Source organism: Stenella coeruleoalba (genome assembly GCF_951394435.1).
Source record: "Stenella coeruleoalba genome assembly, chromosome: 16".
NCBI classification, from domain to species: Eukaryota; Metazoa; Chordata; class Mammalia; order Artiodactyla; family Delphinidae; genus Stenella; species Stenella coeruleoalba.
Window position 1 is genome coordinate 83,249,657 of NC_137162.1, and position 19,791 is coordinate 83,269,447.

A 19,791-nucleotide genomic window follows, 5' to 3' on the forward strand; every position below is an offset into this window, starting at 1 on the left:
CAGCCAAGGTTTTCTGTGCAAACGAGTCTCTGAGAGGGTGGCTTGGCAGTTTGAGTCAATAGCTTCAAACACGTTCGGGGTGTAGACGAGAAAGGAGTTGTACCAAAGCGTTGAAAAGGGGTTAAAGCCAGAGTAACAGGTGTTGTGAACAGAGATAAGGAAGCAAGAGCCAACGTGCGGACTTGGGGTTGTTTCTGGGGAGCGCGACCGGCGCAGGTGTCGGGAAGAGAGCACAGAACGTCGCGGGCTGGCGGGGGCGGCCTCGTTCCCGGATGCGTCCTGCGGCGGCAAGGGACCGGGCCAGCCGAGTCGCCCGCGTCCCCGCGCGCAGCGCCGAAGCCGCCGCCCACACCGAGCGGGGCGGGGGCCGGGGCCCGGGGCCCGGGAACGCGCGCGGGAGGCATCTCCTCCTGGGACTGAGGCGGCGTTTTTTCCTCCCGGCTGCTGCAGGAGCGCGGGCCGCCGCGCCGGCGGCGACATCTTGCTCAGCAGGAAAGCGCGGGGAGAGCGGGCGGCTCCGGGCTGCTGCGCCACACGCGCAGAGGACCGGCCGGCGCCGCGGGGCCGAGGGCGCACGGAGGAGGTAAGCGGGTCCGACCCTCCCGCCCGCACGCCGCGCTCGGAGGGCTCTCCTGGGACCGCGAGGCCGCCCAGCTCCCCGCGCCCACGCCTCCTTCGCCTCCCTCCTCCACCGCCCATCCGCGGGCTCCCGCGGCTTCTAGCTTCTGAGCTCCGGAGCCGCCCTCCCGGCTGACCCCCCCCACACCCCCACGTCCCGCAGCCGCTGCCCCTCGGCCCCCACCCCCGCCGGGGCCGCGCGCCCAGGTCCCCTCCCCTCCCCCTCTCCTCCCCCTCCCCGGACAGGCCGCGCGCTCCCTCCGCCCCTCGCCCCGCCCACCGCCCGTCCCGCCCCCGCCGTGCCCGCCCCCACGCCCCGCCCTCGCCCGCGCTCCCGGCCCCACGTCCCGCCCCGTGCGGGCGGGGCTCCGGGTTTAAACGTCGCGGCGGGTCGGGCGAGTGGAGGGGCGGGGCGCGCCTCTGTGTCGTGCCGCGGGTTCCGTAGGCGACAGCGCGGCGCGGAACGGCGGGCACTCGGGGCCGGCGGGAGGCACCATGTCCCCGGGGAGCGGCGTGAAGAGCGAATACATGAAGCGCTACCAGGAGCCGCGCTGGGACGAGTACGGGCCGTGCTACCGCGCGCTGCTCCACTACCGCTTGGGCCGCCGGCTGCTGGAGCAGGCGCACGCGCCCTGGCTGTGGGACGACTGGGGCCCGGCCTGCGCCTCGGACGACTCGGCGTCGTCGGCGTCCTCGGGCGCCGGGGCCCCCGCGCCCCAGTGCGCCCCGGCCTCGCCGCCGCCGCCCGTGGAGCCAGCGGCGCGCGAGGAGCCGGAGCAGCGGGCGCGCGCGGCCCCGGAGGAGGAGCGGGGCGCGGAGGCCGCGGGGGACGCGGAGGCCAGGGACGCGGAGGCCGCGGAGGACTCGGCGCTGCCAGGTACCTGGCCGGGGAGGGCCCCGCTCGCGGGACTGGATTTGCTCTTGGGTTTCCTCTGAACCGCCCAGCTGTTTGTCGCAGCGCTCAGAGCAGGCGCTTCCTTGATTTTATTTAATCTAGGTATTTTGGGTAGGCGGAGAATGCGCCTCCCTTGACAAAATAATGAAGGTGGCTGCCCCGCCTCCGCCCTCCCACCCTTTATTCCGTAATGAGGTGGCTCTGGGTTGAGCCCAATGTGAACGCCTTTGACGTGTCCCTGGCGAAGTCCCCGGATCTTCATCCGCTGGCCTTGGTGGCCTCTGCACCACTGAACTCCCATCTCTTTATTTCTGAGCGCCCGTTTTTTTATGAGAGGCGCCCAGCTTTCATCAGATTCTCGAAGGTGACCGCCAGAGGTTAGGAACCACTGAGCTAAGCGCTCTGTCTTTTGAATGGGGCCGTTGTTTTCTGTGTTAACTCCCTGACCTCGCCGCGCTGTCCCTAAGGAATATTTTGCATTTGTTTACGCAGACTGTTGCGTAACTCCCGGCTGGTGGGAGATAATCCTTGTAAGTGCCTGGCTCCCTCCGCTTCTCGCCACCCCTCCTCCGGCTGCTGCTGCTGTGAGCGGGAGGAGAGGCAGCTGGAAAATGGCTCTTGGGGGCGGTGCATCTGCAGTTGCTGCCGGGGCCCCGCGCCTTCTCTCCTGCGCGGAGGAGCGCAGAGCTGGGGGAACTCTCGGCGTGTGAGGCGGGCTGGCTGGTCACTGGTGCTAGGGGCCAAGTTGAATGGATGCCCCAGATACATCCTGGAGGAACCCCCGGTTTCTTCCTGATACTCTAACGTGGGCCAGGCACCACCCGGCGTCGCTCAGTTTTAAAGAGGCTCTGGTGAGCAAAATAACTAAAAGGTACTGAGAGCTTGTCATGCATCCAGTCACTGATCTTAGAATATGTATTTTCTCATTCAACGTTCAAAACAATTCTAAGAGATGGGACCACAGCTTTTACCTGAGTTTTATAGATGAAACTCAGGATACATGATCAGTGATTTTATTTTTGTTTGCCAAATTGCACGTGGTACTCAGTCAGACTCTCATCCTAGCTTCTCTGTGAGATGCTGAGCAGGAGAGGAAACTGAGTCCTGTTATACTGTTTTCAGCTACTCTCAGTTCGTCATCGGTGGCCGGTGGCAGAGCTGCCCCTCCATCCTCAGGTTACTTGTGAATTCCCACCCATTCCTAACCTTTGCTAGAAGTTCGCATAACAGAAGGTGGAGAGGGTAAGGGGGCACTGACCTACCAGCTCAGTTATGAGATGTACTTTATCAGACTGAATGGGCTTTTCTCTCCCCGCCTCTCCCCCTTCATTGTTTGCAAAAGAGCTGTCAGCTATTTCCATGCGTATATAAATGCGGTTTTTAGACAGCACTGTAGTATGGATGGGGTCTGTGTTTGCAAGAGTTCGTGATTATTTTGATTTCCTTAGAGACACTAAATCCTCCCAGTGGCTAAGGTAGTTACTTTTTCTCTGCTAATATTTCTGGTTTAGGCATCCAGGAGAAGAAAGGATGTTTCTGCTTTCAGGACTCCCAATCCCAGGATCTTTTGGTTTGCTCATGCCTGTCACAGACCCTGTCTATCCCTGTGAATGGCAGGATTGAAAGTCCTTGTTTTTCAGTGGACAGTTTCTGGAATGATGAGCACGCTTTTGAGTTGCTATAAAACGTAAGCGCTTAGCCCTTGTCTTTACTGAAGCCATGTGTGCGCACAGAATCGTGTAGCTCTACGTGGCTGAGCACCGCTACAGCAGCTCCCCTCCCCACCTGCCTATTCCCTAGGCGGCCACTTCCCACTCCTCTGGTTTGCCTTGCTGTGTATTTCTGTTTCTCCAGGTAACATGGCTTTTATTGATACTTCTTGATCTTTTTCAGTTTTTAGCACCATCTGTTGGCTTTAATTCTTTTAGTGATCTCCTAACCCATACACATGGCCTATCCCCACCCTCTCAGTACCGTCATCATAGAGTTTGTTAGATTCACAGTTAGTGCCTGTGGAAAGGTGGCTCACAGCTGCCCTATATTGTTTTTGCCGTGATTCCCTTTTCTTTCTTTTGCAACACCACGGACACATCAGGTTCACTGTCACCCTCCCCATCTTAAGACGTCCCTCCCGGGGCCTCTGACCTACTTTCATCTGGCCTGGTTGCATCTTGGGATGGCCCTTGGCCACCGCCGCAGGGTCTCCCTGGCTTCTCTCTTGGGTAGGACCCTCTGTTGTGTGGCTCTCACATCGTCTTCTTTCTTGGTTTACCCTCTCCTGACAAAGATTACCTTCTAGTACCTTCCTGAGAAAGGGTGTGTGAGAGGTTCAACTTTCTGAGACCTTGCATGTCAAAAGATTCTACCCTCACTATTCAGTAGTTTGTGGCTGGGCATGAAAGTCTAGGTTAGAAGTAATTGTCTCTAAAAAATCTGGAGGTGTTGCTGTCCAGTGTTGGAACTTCTGATGTTGCCATTACACTTCCGTGTCGTTCTTTGTTGATAACACGTTCCCTGCCTCGGGAAGCTTTTCAGGTCTTCTCTTTGTCCTCTGTGTTCTGAAAAGTTTCCCCGATCCAGGCCTGTTTTCCTCCAATGTGCTTTCATGGGTCCTTGCAGTCAAACTCATGTTTTGTAATTCTGGGAAGTTTTCTTGAATTGTTTTCTCATTTCTATTTATTTTATTTTTTTTCTGTTCCTTTCTTTTTGGACTCCTTAGTTGGATGTCAGACTTCACAAATGTATCCTATAATTTTCTACCCCGGCCCCCATTCCATCTGTCTTTTTCTTCTGTTTTTCTGGGCAGGATTCTCAACCTCATCCTCCAACTCTTCGATTACATTTTTCATTTGTGGGATCCTATTTATTTTTTAATATAAGAGCTGTTGAATTGTTTTCTAGGTTTTCCTCCCTCCCTTCCTTCCCTCCCTCTCTTTATTCCTCTTTAAAAAAACAGTATTTTGTTCTTGATTCGTGCACATAGTATCCTCTCTTACCTTGCTGAGAACATCGCTAGGAGTTTTTTGTCCACTTTCTTCTTGCGTGTTTCTTCAGCACAGTCTGTTTCCCCTCCGTCTCCCTGCATTTGTTTCTTTTGCTTGTAATCCTGCATTTCCTGTTAGAAGCTTTTCTCAAATGTCTAATGATCCTTGACTTCTCGTTCTTATTTAAGAAATGGGTATAAGAAACTGTCGGGAAGTTCCCTGTGTGTAGGGGGTGTGGGTGGAGGTGCTCGTTCACTGCGAAGTCCCTTCTCTCCGTAGCAGCATGCTTCAAAGAGGGTCTAGAATGTCTCCAATTCCTTTCTTCATATTCACATTTCTTTTTAAGTTAAATTTTATTTTTTAACCAGTTATACGTATGCATATTTTTTTAAAAATAGGCTTAAAATGAAAGAATAATCCTGACCCATCCACCAGCCATGCTCCTCGCTCCCTAGGGGCCTCCTTCCAACTCTCTACCTTGCCTTTCAGCATTGTGGGCAACACTCTTTTCATTCAGACTAATGTTGGCTTTTTTAGTTTAAACATTATATACTGACTTCCCGTCAGTATATTTATGATGATTTAGCTCGAGATCTTAGCTTGGCCATCCCCACCCCTAGACACATACCAGCACCTACTTTGTCCCACAGTATTAACTATGTGACTGTTTCATTAAAGCACTATTCTGTGTTTGGATGATCACGGCTATGTAAATGTTATTTGCAGGTAATCCATGTAGTACATGCTGATTACATTTTCTTGGTTATTATTTATGTTTTTCCTGGAGTTAATCATAGCTTTACTTTTATGTTTGTTTGTTTGTTTGTTTTTGGTACTCCCGTCACTCATTCAGCCTGAAAGAGTCTGGTAGTACTGTAAAACTTGTCATATGCCAAGCACATTAGGTGTTCTGTTCGTTTCATTATTTTCCTTGGAGACATTTTTGTGGAACCCTTGGTTCTCCTGTTTTAATTTAGACTTTATGCTGTCCAGACCTGACATAGCTGTCAAACTGAGGCTTCTCTTCACTGATTGCCTGAGGATTCCTTTTGCTCAACTCCTTTATGCGGCCCCATCTCACAAGTCTCAAGTCTCCCTTCCTTTTGGTGGAGAAATGTTGAAGGGGAGTAAGCATTTTGTCACCTTGCAGTCTGAAAATGCCTTTATCCAAGGGCTGGACTGCCATTTTGGCAAGATAGAGACGTCCTAGGTTAGAAATTTCAGTATTTGAAGGCATTATTATGTTGAACCCTAGGTTTAGGTCTTACTGTTGAGAAGTACCATGTTATTCTGATGCTTATTTTGTATACGTGACCTCTTTTCTTTCTTTCTTTTTCTTTTCTTTCCTTCTTTTTTCTTTGGGGAGGGAAGTTTTGGGACATTCTCTTCACCCTAGGTGCTCTAAAATTCTATGTGTCTGTCATTTTTCATTCATTGGGCTGACAACTTGGTGGGCCTTTTTAATCTGGAAACATTTCTTTTAGTTCCGTGATGTTTTCTAGTACTGTTTAAAATAATTTTCTCCACTCTATTCAGTTTTTCTTTCTATAATTATTTTTAGTTGGATGGTGTACTTCCTGGATCAAACTGCTAACATTTTTATTTAAAAATTTTTTGATATTGGAATTTTTGGTTGTTTTCCAGAACTCTTTAATTTTATCTTCCACATTTTGTATAGAAATGTTAAATTCTACCATTCTAGTTTTTAATTTCAAAGAGATTACTTTTACTTTTTTGTCCCAAGTGTTCTTTAAAAAATTTTTTTTAAATAGCATCCTATTCTCTCTGGATTTCTTTTAACACCCCCCTCCCCCGCCCCAAAGCCATAAATATCCTTTGAGCGCTCTCTTATATTCCCAGCCTAGTCTTTTCCTCTATATTTTGGTCTCTTTCTTATTAAAGGATGTACTTGAATGCTTGCTCTTAGCCTGTCTGTCCATATTTAAGAGTGAGGCTTGAAGGGCTTTTCGGGAGCTGTGTTCCTGGGGGAGCTTGTGACCGTAATTGCAGGAGGACCCTGCTGTTTCTCTGGGGGCTGCCAAGGTCAGTACCTGCCCGTTTCTCTAGTGTCAGCTTCTCAGTGCTCATCCAGCCTTCTGCCTGGGCGGGCACAAGCCTGGCTCTCAGCATCCGGCAGCAGAGTTGGGGGAAGGGAGGAGGGATCCCGTTCTTTACCACGTCATCCTGTTCTCAGGAAGGTGCCCCCTTACTTCCGCTGTGCCTGGTGCCCTCCAGTCGTCCCTCTCCAGGCTGTAAGGCACTTGCATTCTGGGGCGGGGGCAGGGCGGTCGCCTGGCCAGAGGAGCAGAGGAAGGACTGTTGAAGAAGTATGCATTGCCGCACAACAGGATTACCCTGGAAACTAGTGCTTCAGAATCCAATTCTCACTCTGTTATTGCTCATGGTTTCTGTGGGTTGGAATTTGGCCCCAGGCACAGGACGTGCCTTGTCTCTGCTGCGTCGGACTGCGGCCGTCTGCTAGGATGCTTGCAGGTGACATCTTCAGGTGCCTGGCCCTCCTCGTCACATGCAGGCTGGCCTCCAAGGGCGAGCGTTCCTGAGAGAGAGCTGGGCACCTGCTGTATTGCCCTTTACGACTTATTGCCGGGAGCCACGTGGCACCTCTTTCACCCCATTCTCTGCTCATAAAAGTCTGCCCAGGTTCAAGGGGAAGCAGCATGGACCCTGGTTCTCAGCAGAGGCACATTCATATTACACTGTCAGAGGAACCCCTGGGGCACTGATTGATGCCGGACCTTTGGGAAGGCAGTCTGCCGCACTAGCCTTCTGGGGAGTCTGGTGCCTCGGTGCCAATTCCTGCGGGGCTCCGCTGTGTCCTGGGCTCTTCTCCTGCAGGGAGTCAGTAGCATCCTGCTCTTCCTGTGAGTCACTTCTATCTCTTCGTCACTTTCCATCTTCCAAAATTTGTCTGACGTCATCGCCTCCTTACTCTTTGTCCTGCGGGTTTATACCTTTTTTCCTTCACTTTAGTGGGGTTTTGGGAGGAAGGGACTATATGCATGTGTCGCCAGTGCACATTTAGCCTGCTGACTCCATTTGCTCTATTTTTACTTATTTTTCACTTTATCAGTCTTAGAGGTTTGTGAATTCTGTTAATTTTTTTCCTAAACTAACCCTTGGCTATGTTGGTTTTCTTTATTATATGTTTATTAATTCATGATCTTTTTTCCTTACTCTAATTTTTTAATGCTTACTTTTTTTTTAGTTTTTTATTTTTTAATTTATTTGTTTTGGCTGCATTGGGTCTTTGTTGCTGTACGCGGGCTTTCTCTAGTGGCGAGCAGGGGCTACTCTTCGCTGTGGTGTGTGGGCTTCTCATTGTGGTGGTTTCTCTTGTGGTGGGGCACGGGCTCTAGGCTCACGGGCTCAGCAGTTGTGGCTCGCGGGCTCTAGAGCGCAGGCTCAGTAGTTGTGGCGCATGGGCTCAGTTGCTCCACAGCATGTGGGATCTTCCCAGCCAGGACTCAAACCCATGTGCCCTGCGTTGGAGGCAGATTCTTCACCGCTGCGCCAACCAGGGAAGCCCCTCATGCTTATTTTTATAACATTTTAAGATGGATGCTTATCATTGACTTTTTTCCCCTGCCCCCCCCCTTTTTTGATATATTGATTTAAGGCTATACATTGCATTCTGATAACTGCTTTAGCTGTATCATGCTTAATGAGGAAACTGTAGAAACATTTCTAATAGGAACAGGATGAAGAAAGAAATGCCCTCTATCACCATTTTTTTAATGGTTTTTTTTTTAATTTTTAAAAATTGTGGTAGGGGCTTCCCTGGTGGCGCAGTGGTTGAGAGTCTGCCTGCCGATGCAGGGGATGCGGGTTCGTGCCCCGGTCTGGGAAGATCCCACGTGCTGCGGACCGGCTGGGCCCGTGAGCCATGGCCGCTGAGCCTGTGCGTCCAGAGCATGTGCTCCGCAACGGGACAGGCCACAACAGTGAGAGGCCCACATACTGCAAAAAAAAAAAAAAAAAAAAAATTGAGGTAAAATACACACAACGCAGATTACCGTTTTAACCATTTTTAAGTGTATAGCTCAGTGGCATTGAGGACATTCACATTTTTGTGCAATTGTATGATTTGTTTTTGACCCATACATTATTTAGAAATGTTTTTGGGGGAGGGATAAATTAGGAGCATGGAGTTAACAGATACAAACTACTATATATAAAACAGATAAGTGACAAGGATTTCCTGTATAGCACAGGGAACTATATTCAATACCTTGTAATAACCTGTAATGGAATACAGTCTGGAAAAAAATATGTGTGTGTGTGTGTATATATATATATATATACACATATATGAATTACTTTGCTGTACACCTGAAGCTAACACAATATTGTAAATCAACTATACTTCAATTAAAAAAACTTTTTTTAATTTCAAAACTGGAGATTTAAAAAAGTAATTTATTTTTGTTGTTGTATCTAGCTTAATTACATGATAGAGGATACATTCTATATGATTTCAATTTTGTAAATGTATTAAGATTTGCTTTATGACCTTGCTTGGATAAGTAGATTTCTGTAAATGTTCCACATGTGCTTGACAAAATTGTATATTCTGCAGTTGTTGGGTGCAGTGTTCTGTATATACCCATTGGGTCAAATATGTTAATTCTGTTGTTCAAATAGTTTAAAAAGCCAATCTGTTCAATCAGACTTTCTGTGATGAGGGGCGGGTTCTCTGTCTGCAGCATCCAGCGTGGCAGCCACCAGCCACACGTGGGAATCGAGCACGTGAACTCTGATTGGTGTAACTGAGGAGCTGAGTATTTACTTTTACTTACTTTTAATTAATTTAAGCGTATTTAATAGCCACACGCGGTTCATGGCTTTTGTATTGCACAGCATGGTCCTCAATCAAGACTGAGCCTATTTTTCAGTTACTGAGAAAAGGGGGTATTAGAATTTTTCACAGTAACTGGTGGTGACACCGTTTTGTCTGTCTGGAAATGTCTTTATTTAAAACTTTGAATAGGATTTTGAAACATATATGTGTATACACTTATCTTGTACCAGGCAGTATTTCAAGAGTTTTTTTTTTTTTTGCGGTACGCGGGCATCTCACTGTTGTGGCCTCTCCCGTTGCGGAGCACAGGCTCCGGATGCGCAGGCTTAGAGGCCATGGCGCACGGGCCCAGCCGCTCCGCGGCATGTGGGGTCTTCCCGGACGGGGGCACGAACCCGCGTCCCCTGCATCGGCAGGCGGACTCTCAACCACTGCGCCACCAGGGAAGCCCCATCCTTTTCTGAGAGTCCTTCTCCGGCTTCTCTCCTGGAAGCTTTTCGACTTTGCTGGCTGTTCTCTCCCTGGCTCCCTGGCTGCTCCGTCTGCCAGCTCAGCCCCGGGGCCGCCCTCCGCCCCCTTTCCCCTCATTCCCACCGCCTACATCGCGTCCCCGCTGGGGGACCTGCGCTCCGTCTGAGCCTCGGCCCCCATCCGCCTGCTCAGGACCCCCTCCGATTCCACGTTCTCTTCTCGGCCCCGAATTAAGGGTCCAGCTGCTGCCTTCTTGGTGGCTCCAGGGGCATCTCACACCCGAGGCGTCAAGCACCCTTTCCCCATCCTTTGGCGGCCTTCTGCTGGAGGACGGCATGACCAGCCAGCCGCTCCCAGCCCCTGAGGACGCAGACTCCTCTTTGCCTGCCAGCATCCTCGCGGTGTCCGTCGCCCGCTCCCCTGTCCATCTCGCCCTGTGCCGCTGGGCTCTCTGCACTGTGGTCTGATCGGTATGCAGTTCACAGGTGCCCGGTGACTCTGAGCACCGGCCAGGTGTGGTGGGCGCCATTCTGGTCTTTCCCACCACTCCGCCCCTGCCATCACTGTGGGTTACCCTCCCCTCCCCGGACTCTGCTATCTTTTCCTAGCTGTCCTTTCTGTCCCCACCACTCTGATCTAACCTGTCCTTCACGTTCGTTGCTAGAGACCTCATTCCCGAAATGAAAATAGGACCACATCATTTTTCAGCCTAAAATCCTTCAGTGATTCTTCTTCATTTTCAGGAAAAAATAAAACTTCTGAGTTTGGCACAGAAAGTCTTTTCTCCCCGCTGCTACCCGCCAGCCCCTCCCCGTGCGTTCATCTCTAGGCTCTCTGTGTGCCTGTCATCTTGAACTATGTATATTCTTTCTTCTGTCCAGGCCGTTGAACAGGCCAGTCCCTCTTTCTGGAATTCACTTTCCTAACCTCTTCGTGGCTGGCTTTACCTTGTCCTTTGAACCAAATCATTATTGTCTTCTCTGGGCAGGCTCCCCACGTGGGTTAGAGGAAGAGAAGGAAGGGAAATGAATCGATGAAGATGATTTAGGTTGTTCCCATCTCTCTCAGTGTTGTGACTACACCAGCCTCGGTCCCCCTTCTACTCTCTGTTGTCTTGGTCCTGATGGGCTCTTTCCTCTTCTCCTACATCCAGGGAAGAGAAGCGGACAAGGTGTGGACACATCACTCAGAGGAGTGTGTGTGAGTGATGGGTGGATCTGGGTTCTCATGATACAGTGGAGGGCTGGCATCTCACCTCATCCCCAGGCAGCACAGGGCTGGGTTTATGGATGTGCGCACGGGGGTGCGAAGCACTGAGCCCCAGGGTCGGACGCAGGCTGTCTGCTCCCTAAAATGCTTAATAATAAATGAAACAATTTGGTAGATCAGGGTCATTGCAGAAGACAGAAATGACGGTGATCTGTCAGGGTTCACACGTGTGCATTTTGTGTGAGGACCTCTACTTCCACGGGGACGTGGATGTCTGCAGGGAAGGATCCACTAAAAGGGTGAGGGACCCGGGTGTGTCCTAAAAGTGATGGGGTTTGGGAATAACAAGCTGGAAAATCATCACCTAGAGCCAAATTCTGGAGCCTCGGAAACGAGGGGTTTCCCACAGATGTGAGCAAGGGGGTCTGTGAAGTGGAGCCTGGATGCACAAGGAGCTCTTATTCGCACATAAGTTTAGTCTGAGATGAAACGCAGGTTCACTAGGGGTTTACACAAAGAATACAACCTTTACAAGCTCATGAAGTGCTTATAAAAATAATGAATGGAAAGTCACTAAGCGTAAAAGGGAAATAGTTACGTTTTGGACTGTGTTCTTAGTATCTGAGTTCACCTCAGGCGGGCAGTCTATTCCCCACTGGAGTTTCCCCAGCCCCGCTGAGAGCCCCTGTGTAGACCAGGGGCCCTGGTTCACGTCAAGAACAAGAGCCCCCTTCCCAGATGCTCACACTGGGGGCGCCCAGCTGTGTGTGTGTGGGTGTGCGTGTGTGTGTGTGCGTGTGTGTGTGTGTGTGTGTGTGTGTGTGTGTGTGTGTGTGTGTGTAGCTATGGAAACCCTCCCTATTGTGATGGAGGGCTTTTGAAACTAAGGAGCGTTTTCCATAATCATGGAGCTTCACAAAGAAATGCAGTCCTGGAGCTCCAGTTGAGTAATTTGAAGACGAACCTTTTGCAGCTGTTGAATGATTGTCACAGGTCCAGATCTGACCCTGAAGCAAGACGATAAGATGATTGGACTTATCCTGGGGAAAGCCATTAGGCCGAGTTGCTTTCTAGCTTTTAGTATTTAATTAAGATGCTTAATCTCAGAATGCGAGTGATAGTTGTTACTTTTGAATAGGCTTGGTTCAATCTTGGTGTATTTATTGTTGATGTTAAAATGGGATAGACTGAAAATTATTATACTAACGTGTTTCTGTTCTTCCGTTTTAAGTGAAACTTGTGAATTGAGCTATAAGTCAAAAAGTTACTGACTTTATTAAGCATTATGAATTTTTCATCCCAAATATTTAAATCATATGTAATTATATGTAAACCGGAATTTAAAGCATTCATCTTGTTCTATCTCCTTTTCCAAAAAGCACTGCCAGTGAAAGACATAAAAGAAAAACCTGAACGACAGATCAGGACCAGAGAGCCTGACAAATTACCCAGCAGTACCGAACCTCAGCCACCACCAAGTGCCTTACCTGCCAGAGGAAGCAGGAGAGCGGTCAAGAGTCCTCAAAGGTCATCAACTAAAATAAAAGAACCTAAGCACCCGTTCGCCCTTTATGGGTGGGGAGAAAAGCAGATGGATACAGGGAGCCAGAAAACTCACAACGTCTGTGCTTCTGCCCCCGTGCATGAGGTGGGTGCCAGCGGGCTTCTCTGCTTTCCCCCTGCAGGATGGGGGATGGCCTCGCTTCTGTCATTGGCTGTCATACCCTGTGGTCACTGTGATGCTTTGGGACATGGTAGGTCTTAGGTGGCCCAAGGAAAGCCTAGAACTGGGCATCTGATTTGCACACAGGACGCAGGATGTTAGCTGCCTGGAGGTCAGGGGGTTTTGCTGGTAACCTGGAAGGGTTTACCGACACCGAGCCAGGCGGAGAAGTGCCAGGACTTGGGGCTCTCAAGTTCTTGGGGGGCCAGGAGGGGCAGCCGAGGGGCATGGGCCCTGCTCCATCAGCCTTGATAACTGGTACCCATCCCCTTGACCCCTTTGTTACTGTCTGTCTGTTAGATCACATCTCCTGCATTCTCGACATCTCTCTAGACTCTCGTTTTCTCTTTGGATTAAATTAGAGTGGTTGCGTTTCCCCTGCTCATCCATCCCCCGGAGGTCTGGTTCTCCTCGGACTCAGCCCTGGAGTGTCCCTGTGCGAAGGCCTGAGGACACGGCAGACGAGGGGGCCTCACGCTTGGAGCCACAAAGCAGTGACTGTGTTAGCACTGACACCGTCACTCCGGCCCAAAGCAAAGAGGGAATGAAAAGAAGCAGAAAGCTCAGGCTGTTTGAATTCTGGTTAAACACCAGGATCCAGTGTTCACCGAACAGACTTCTGAGCCCTAGCAGGTGGTGCTGTTTAGAGTGATATTTGAGACAACAGAGCTGTCCTCTGGCAACCCGGTGGGATTAAGTTGAACAGGGTTCATTAAACGTCTTAGCTGGTAAAATCCTTTGAGATTTGTTAGTATTTTGCTGTAAGACATTATTTATTTTGTAAGTACTTATTTTTTAATTTATTATTTGGCTGCATTGGGTCTTTGCTGCTGCGTGCGGGCTTTCTCCAGTTGGGGCGAGTGGGGGCTACTCTTTGTTGCAGTGTGCGGGCTTCTCATTGCAGTGGCTTCTCTTGTCGTGGAGCACGGGCTCTAGGCACGCGGGCGTCAGTAGTTGTGGTGCATGGGCTCAGTAGCTGTGGCTCACAGGCTCTAGAGCGCAGGCTCAGTAGTTGTGGTTCATGGGCTTCGCTGCTCCGCGGCATGTGGGATCTTCCCAGACCAGGGCTCGAACCCGTGTCCCCTGCATTGGCAGGTGGATTCTTAACCACTGCGCCACCAGGGAAGTCCCTGTAAAACATTTAAATTCCTTCAATGGAATACTGATCCATGCTTAATGCTAAGGAGTTCCAGTAATATTCCAGAGCCAGTTTCTCGAGGCACCTGCAGATTAGTTGCTTACCATTTATATCTGAAATTTAGTCCGGTGGTCATTTTCTGTTGCCTAGTTTCTTTATTGCTGACGATGGGTAAGACAGAATCCAGGGCAGTGGCTCTTCTGGAGAATCCTTTATACACAGAACTCTTGAACGTGGTGAGTCTGGCTTGCCTCTGCCCTGCTCCAGGTGACGTGGGGGAAGCTTCATTGTAAATGTTCTGGAAAATTAGCGCCAGAGCCACCTGAGTGAGTGTCCGTTTATTCTGACTCCCTTAGATTCATGAATCGGCGTTGCGAGCCAAGAGCAGAAGGCAGGTGGAGAAGAGGCGGCTGGCGGCTCAGAGGCAGCGGGCTCACTCCGCCGACGTGGACAAAAACAGGCGGGTCAAGCCTGCCTCGTCGGAGAACCCGTGGATGACGGAGTACATGAGATGCTACTCCGCCAGAGCTTGAGGGGAGGGACAGTTGCTCAGACAACCTCTTTTAAAAAGTGTAAATGAAAGAAAGGAAAAAACAAAACAAAAACCGTCAAAAGAAACTGGACACAGGTTTAAGAAACCAACTGATTATGCAAGATTTTTCTTAGGGAATTTCCAAAGGATTGTCTCTTTTGATGAATCCTGGTCACCTACCTCAGCAGTAGGGTGACAGTTGAAAGCCATAGACATTTGGTTATTTATGAGAATTCCCTAAATCTTTGATACTCTTATAAGGGTTTTGTTTTAAAGCATCTTAATCTTTTAAGATACTGACACCAAATGCCTTTAAATGGCTTACAGATTCTTAACTTCAGTATCTTCCCTCAGTTTAGGTGGAGCCTGTGTTGCTCCTGTTGTGAACGACTTCTGAGATTCCGTAGCTGGTAAGATCACGCCAGCTTGCGGCAGAAGACGCATTTTCTTTCTGTGTAGATTTCTTTGTGAAAGAATATCACGTTAAAAGTGAGTTTCAACGCTAGTACTGATTCCACGTATAGTGAAAGTAGAGCTTTGGTAGTTCCTAACAGTTCACTTTCTTTTGCATTTCAGTTCAGCACCACTTCACGTGGACCATGATATTTAAGAATTATTGGGCTGGGTGAGGGTCATCTTTTCTCTTTAAACTGTCATCTAGGCACTTATTAATAGTTTAATAGTTCAAGTGCATTCCAGTACGCAAAGTACCAGTGCAGTGTGTTTAGAAGTAGTACTGGTTTCTTTTGAGTCAAAGACTGTCCCTTTTTATTGTGAGATTTTTTAAGAACGCATAATGGGTACCGTTCACTTGCTGCAGTCTGGCCTTCTGACACACACGCACTGTGGACTTTTGCCTCCTTTCTGATAGCTTGGCAGTGACATTTAGAATGTAACTGTCCTGCTCGTTGGGGATGGGGCCAGATTTTAAGATACCCATTAGAGATGTGGACCACCCCTACTTTCTCCCCTATAGAACTCCCCAGTAGCAAAGCCTTGATGATGTACATCGTTCAGACTTTTGGTTGAAATACCTGCCTCCGAGGTTCCTAGCCGGTAGGTCTTGTGTGGGACCTCACGCGAGCAGATGCTGGCGTGTGCGTGGGCAGAGATGTGTGTAAACGAAGTGCTCCTTCTCTCTAGTACATTTGCTTTCGTGGTAGAAAGTGGTTTTGAGAAACACTGCTTTCCATCCAGGAGAGACAGGAACCTGCAGGAAGGATGAATGGTGAACTCCTCCTAGGAGAGAAGGAAGTACTTGGCCAGCTTAGCACGTGCAGATGTGAATGAAAGTCTGGTGTTTGATGTGAGTTTGAGCATCTCCTTGACAGTTGTACTCTGGGTCTTTGAAGTATGATGGTCAGTTTTTAGAACACAAATGTTTATTCCATGTAGAATCTTCACACAGTATCATCTTACACAACTGTATTAAGTTTTGCAAACTCATACTGAAGAATCATGAGCTTTTTTTAAAAAAAAAAAACCTTTTAAAATATTTGCATTGTTTTTAGGTGAATACATCGTGAGCTCTCCCAGTCACTGCGATGTATATTTAGTACGAAGAAGGTCTGTGTGTTGTCCAAAGCAACCTCGCTAGTGATTCTGGTGAATCTTGCTGTTGTTATAGTCCTCAAACACTGCAGGTACCTGAAGATGAAATTCCTGTGGCGTCGTGATGGTGGAAACTGTTTCTTTAAAATCACTTCCTGCATGTTCGGTTTTAACCAACGGCTCTGGCGTTCCATTCCCGTTGCAGCTGACAATCTTAGGAAGAGGCCGAGGGGAGTAGCTCGGGTCCACACTGATGGACTGTCTTAGAAACCCGACCCTTCGAGGCTCTGAGCAAGCCAGACTCTCTCCTTTAGAAAACAGACTCATATTCAATGTGCTTACTTATTACCGCAAACTCCAGATGCAGATCTGGAAGAACCTAGAGGGCAATGCTGGCCAATTTTTCCCCATTTTTAAGTAGAGGACAAATGAACAAAATTTTTAAAGTACTTTTAATGTGCATGAACAATGAATGAATCAATATGAAGTACTTGTGAGTTCCCTTCCTATGTCCAAGTCATTAGTTGGTTAGGGTTTCTTTACTTTTCTCTCTCTTTAGGGGTAAAGATTATCTTTTAAGCCTACAAAATAGGCCTCTCCTGTTGCAGAGCACAGGCTCCGGACGCGCAGGCTCAGCGGCCATGGCTCACAGGCCCAGCCGCTCCGCGGCATGTGGGATCCTCCTGGACCGGGGCACGAACCCGTGTCCCCTGCATCGGCAGGCGGACTCTCAACCACTGTGCCACCAGGAAAGCCCCCCAAATTTTTTAAGTTGTAATAATTTGATGTCCTACTTTTTCCTTCTCATTCTAGAAACTGATGTGATCATGTTCCCATTTCTTTGGACAACTTATAAGACGTCAAGTTAGTTTAAAATGACCTATCATGTTGCAAAGTTTGAAACTGAGAATCCAGTGATATTTAAAATATAGAATAAAATAATTGCTACATAAGACTCTTTTTAAAATTTTGGTTTTAAGTTCTTAATTAAAACAATTTGTCATAAACATGTTCTCTGTGTTACTTTGATTAAAAGCAATAATAGTATATTGAGTAACACCTGAATACCTCTACTGGACCGAGGTGAGTGAGAACTAAACAGGAATCCATCCGTTTCCTTGCTTTTAAAACCTAAAAGATCGCTCTTATTTAGGAGGTGTCAAAATGCTTGTACTCCCCTACTGTCAGAAAATTTCCAAGCACATATATACATTTTTTCAAGTTTACTGAAAGTAAAATAGGGCATAGTTTATCTGAATTAACTTGTAGTAAGCACACATTTGTGGTGCTTCTGATGAAATAGCTTTGTCACTGATTCATCAAATGTAAATTGCTAGTAACCTGAAAGGTGTGTATACTGGGTCACATAAACTCAACCATCTAAACTGCACAAAAGAAAGGTGGCTTTTGAGTTCTAAGGCTGTGCTGGGCGTAAACTTTATCAGCGGAAGGTTAGTACTTGATAAAGCGTTCAAACGTATTATTGGCAAAGAGGGAGAGAGGCCAAGCATATGTTAGAAGTAAAAACAACTTTCCTTGTTGACTGCTTCAGTAGAAAATAGTTTAGTGGATAGCTTTACATTTCACTGGACTAGATAAAAAATGGTGCTAATATTTACACAGTCTGATTCTGTAGTTGGTTTGGGATCAAACTGTCAATGCCTGACTTATAAGGTTCTTACTGTAGTCTTGTGATCAGCTAAATAATATTTAAAAAGTGATCCTAAAAGTGTGACCTTGTATTTGAAATGGATTTTGTACAATAGGATGAATAGGGAGCTCTTCAATGTAAGGTGTGTGCTTTGTACCAAATTCTGTGCAAGGAGTGACGTCTAGGTTTTGGGTCCAGATTTGCTCCCTTCCAGCCTGCTAGTGTGAGAGGGGGAAAAGCTGCTCGTCTGTTACTTATTTCCATTTTGAAAGTCAGGACACCTGAGTGAAGACAGTAGAGGCCTCTTTTTGGATTTCTTTTATAATTAGCAAAACTGTATTTAAGAACAGTCTCCCTGTGTTGTTATTGTATATTTATTTTGAGCACTGCATTCACTTTAACATTCTGAAGAACAAAGGCTGGGCACTTGCCATCACAAGGCTCAGGCAGTGGGAATTTGGGGCTGTGTTTTCTAAGAACTATGTATTGCTTTTCGCTTGTATTGAATATTGCAGTTACTTGGAAAAATGTGAATAAAGTTCATTAATGTTACAGGCTGAAACTTCTGTTTTGTGGAAAATAACTCTGATTGATTAGCACATAAATGGTTGAAGAAAGTGGGTGATCACATTGACCCCTAAATGGATTTTTCATTAGATAAATGTTTAACAAGATACGTTAGATACTTCCAGGAAAAGACACGTTCTGTGTATATACTTTGCGTTAAATGCCACATTTTCCCTCACACCTTCTTATTGTTTTGAAAATTACAAAAGTGATAGGGCATGGGTAAAGTAACTCAGAGAGAAGTTACAGAGTAAAAAGTGCAGGTTCCTTTCAGTACCACCCCCTCACCAAAATTCTACACCCCTCCTTAGAGGAAACCAGTGTTAAGTTTGGTGTGTAAACTTCCAGACCTTTCTTCCAGGCACTTGGAGGTACATACACACTTTTTCTTTCTTTTTTGCGCAAACATGGAATAATGGTATACACGTGCTGTAACTCCCCGGCTTTCCCCCACCTGCTCCCTTGTCCACACGTCCCCCCGTGGAGCTGACCCTGATTAGCCTACCAAGCACCCTTGAGACTGGCCTGACGGGCAGACCCCTCCTCGGGTCTCAGACTGACCACAAGATGGTGTACACATGGGGCAGGTCCAAATAGCACTGCCAAAGCTTTGAAGACTGAACTGACGTTGGAACCAACACCCACAGGACTTGGGGCCTGAGCCTAAATAGGTTGATTACTTGCTAAAACAAAAATACCAGCATTCTCCACAGGACTTGGTCATGTCTCATCATGTAATATTCAGATGCCTACGGTTCAATCCCAAGTTACTCAGCACATGAAAACCATGAAAATGGCTCTCATGGGAAAAGAAAATCAGTAGCTGCCCTCACAGGCTTGATGGAAGCTATTATTGAAAAGTTCAAACGAGAAATCACCCTCTTGAAATAAGCATTGAAATAGAAATTATCAGTAGAGAAACAGATGATAGGAGAACTAAATGAAAATATTAGAACTGAAAAATAATCCAACTGAAATTAAAAAAACCTTACTGGATAGACTCAATAGAAGATTGAAGATGACAAAATAAAGATAATACAAATCATCCAGTCTGAACAACAGAGAGAAAAAAGGGTTGAAGAAAAAGTTTCCGGGTTGTGTTATAGGAGTCCTAGAAGGATAAGAGGAAGAGTGTAGTGCTTTAAAAACGTGCAGAAATGATGGCTAAAAACCTCCCAAGTAAGCTGAGTGAAGCTGAAACAGGATAAACCAGGAAACCCAAGCCTAGATATATTGAAAACTGTTGAAAACTAACAGACATCTTGAAAGCAGCCAGAGAAAAATGAAAGATGACCTACAAGAGAACAATTCAAATGCCCATGCATTTTTTCATCAGAAACTACAGAGGCCAGGAGGAAGTGGCACGTTTCTTAAAGTGCTGAAAGAAAAGAACTGTCAACTCAGAATTCTGTATCCAGTGAAATATCCCTCAGGAATGAGGGAGAAATAAGGATATACTCATGTGCAGGAAAACTAAGGATTGATAGCCAGGAGACCTGCTTTAAGGGAATAGTCAAAGGATGTGCTTCAGACAGAAGAGAAGTGATACCAAAAGGAAACTGGGAACATGGGGAATAGAACAATAGTTCTAGAATTTGGTCTTTTGTTCTCGGTTCCTGAAACAGCTCCAGAG

The 19,791-nt window shown here is 47.6% G+C and overlaps 1 protein-coding gene across 2 annotated transcripts; it reads left to right on the plus strand.

Moving 5' to 3' along the window:
* The first annotated feature begins 226 nt into the window (after window positions 1–226).
* Window positions 227–18,268, plus strand: CCSAP (centriole, cilia and spindle associated protein). Of its 2 annotated transcripts, XM_079900757.1 has the most exons (4): window positions 227–583; window positions 1,064–1,495; window positions 12,376–12,644; window positions 14,214–18,268. In XM_079900757.1, exons 2-4 carry the CDS (start codon window positions 1,114–1,116, stop codon window positions 14,388–14,390), a joined length of 828 nt encoding a protein of 275 aa, XP_079756883.1. In that variant the 5' UTR covers window positions 227–583; window positions 1,064–1,113; the 3' UTR covers window positions 14,391–18,268. The 2 variants fall into 2 exon arrangements, with proteins under 2 accessions (XP_079756883.1, XP_079756882.1); XM_079900756.1 differs by lacking the exon at window positions 227–583 and having other exon boundaries at window positions 1,022–1,495.
* The last annotated feature ends 1,523 nt before the right edge of the window (window positions 18,269–19,791 follow it).

Coding starts and splice junctions, on each gene's coding strand:
- CCSAP (XM_079900757.1), top strand. CDS start 1,114: ATGTCCCCGGGGAGCGGCGTGAAGAGCGAATACATGAAGCGCTACCAG. Junction 1,496..12,375: donor GGAGGACTCGGCGCTGCCAG/GTACCTGGCCGG, acceptor TTTTCCAAAAAG/CACTGCCAGTGAAAGACATA. Junction 12,645..14,213: donor CTTCTGCCCCCGTGCATGAG/GTGGGTGCCAGC, acceptor TGACTCCCTTAG/ATTCATGAATCGGCGTTGCG.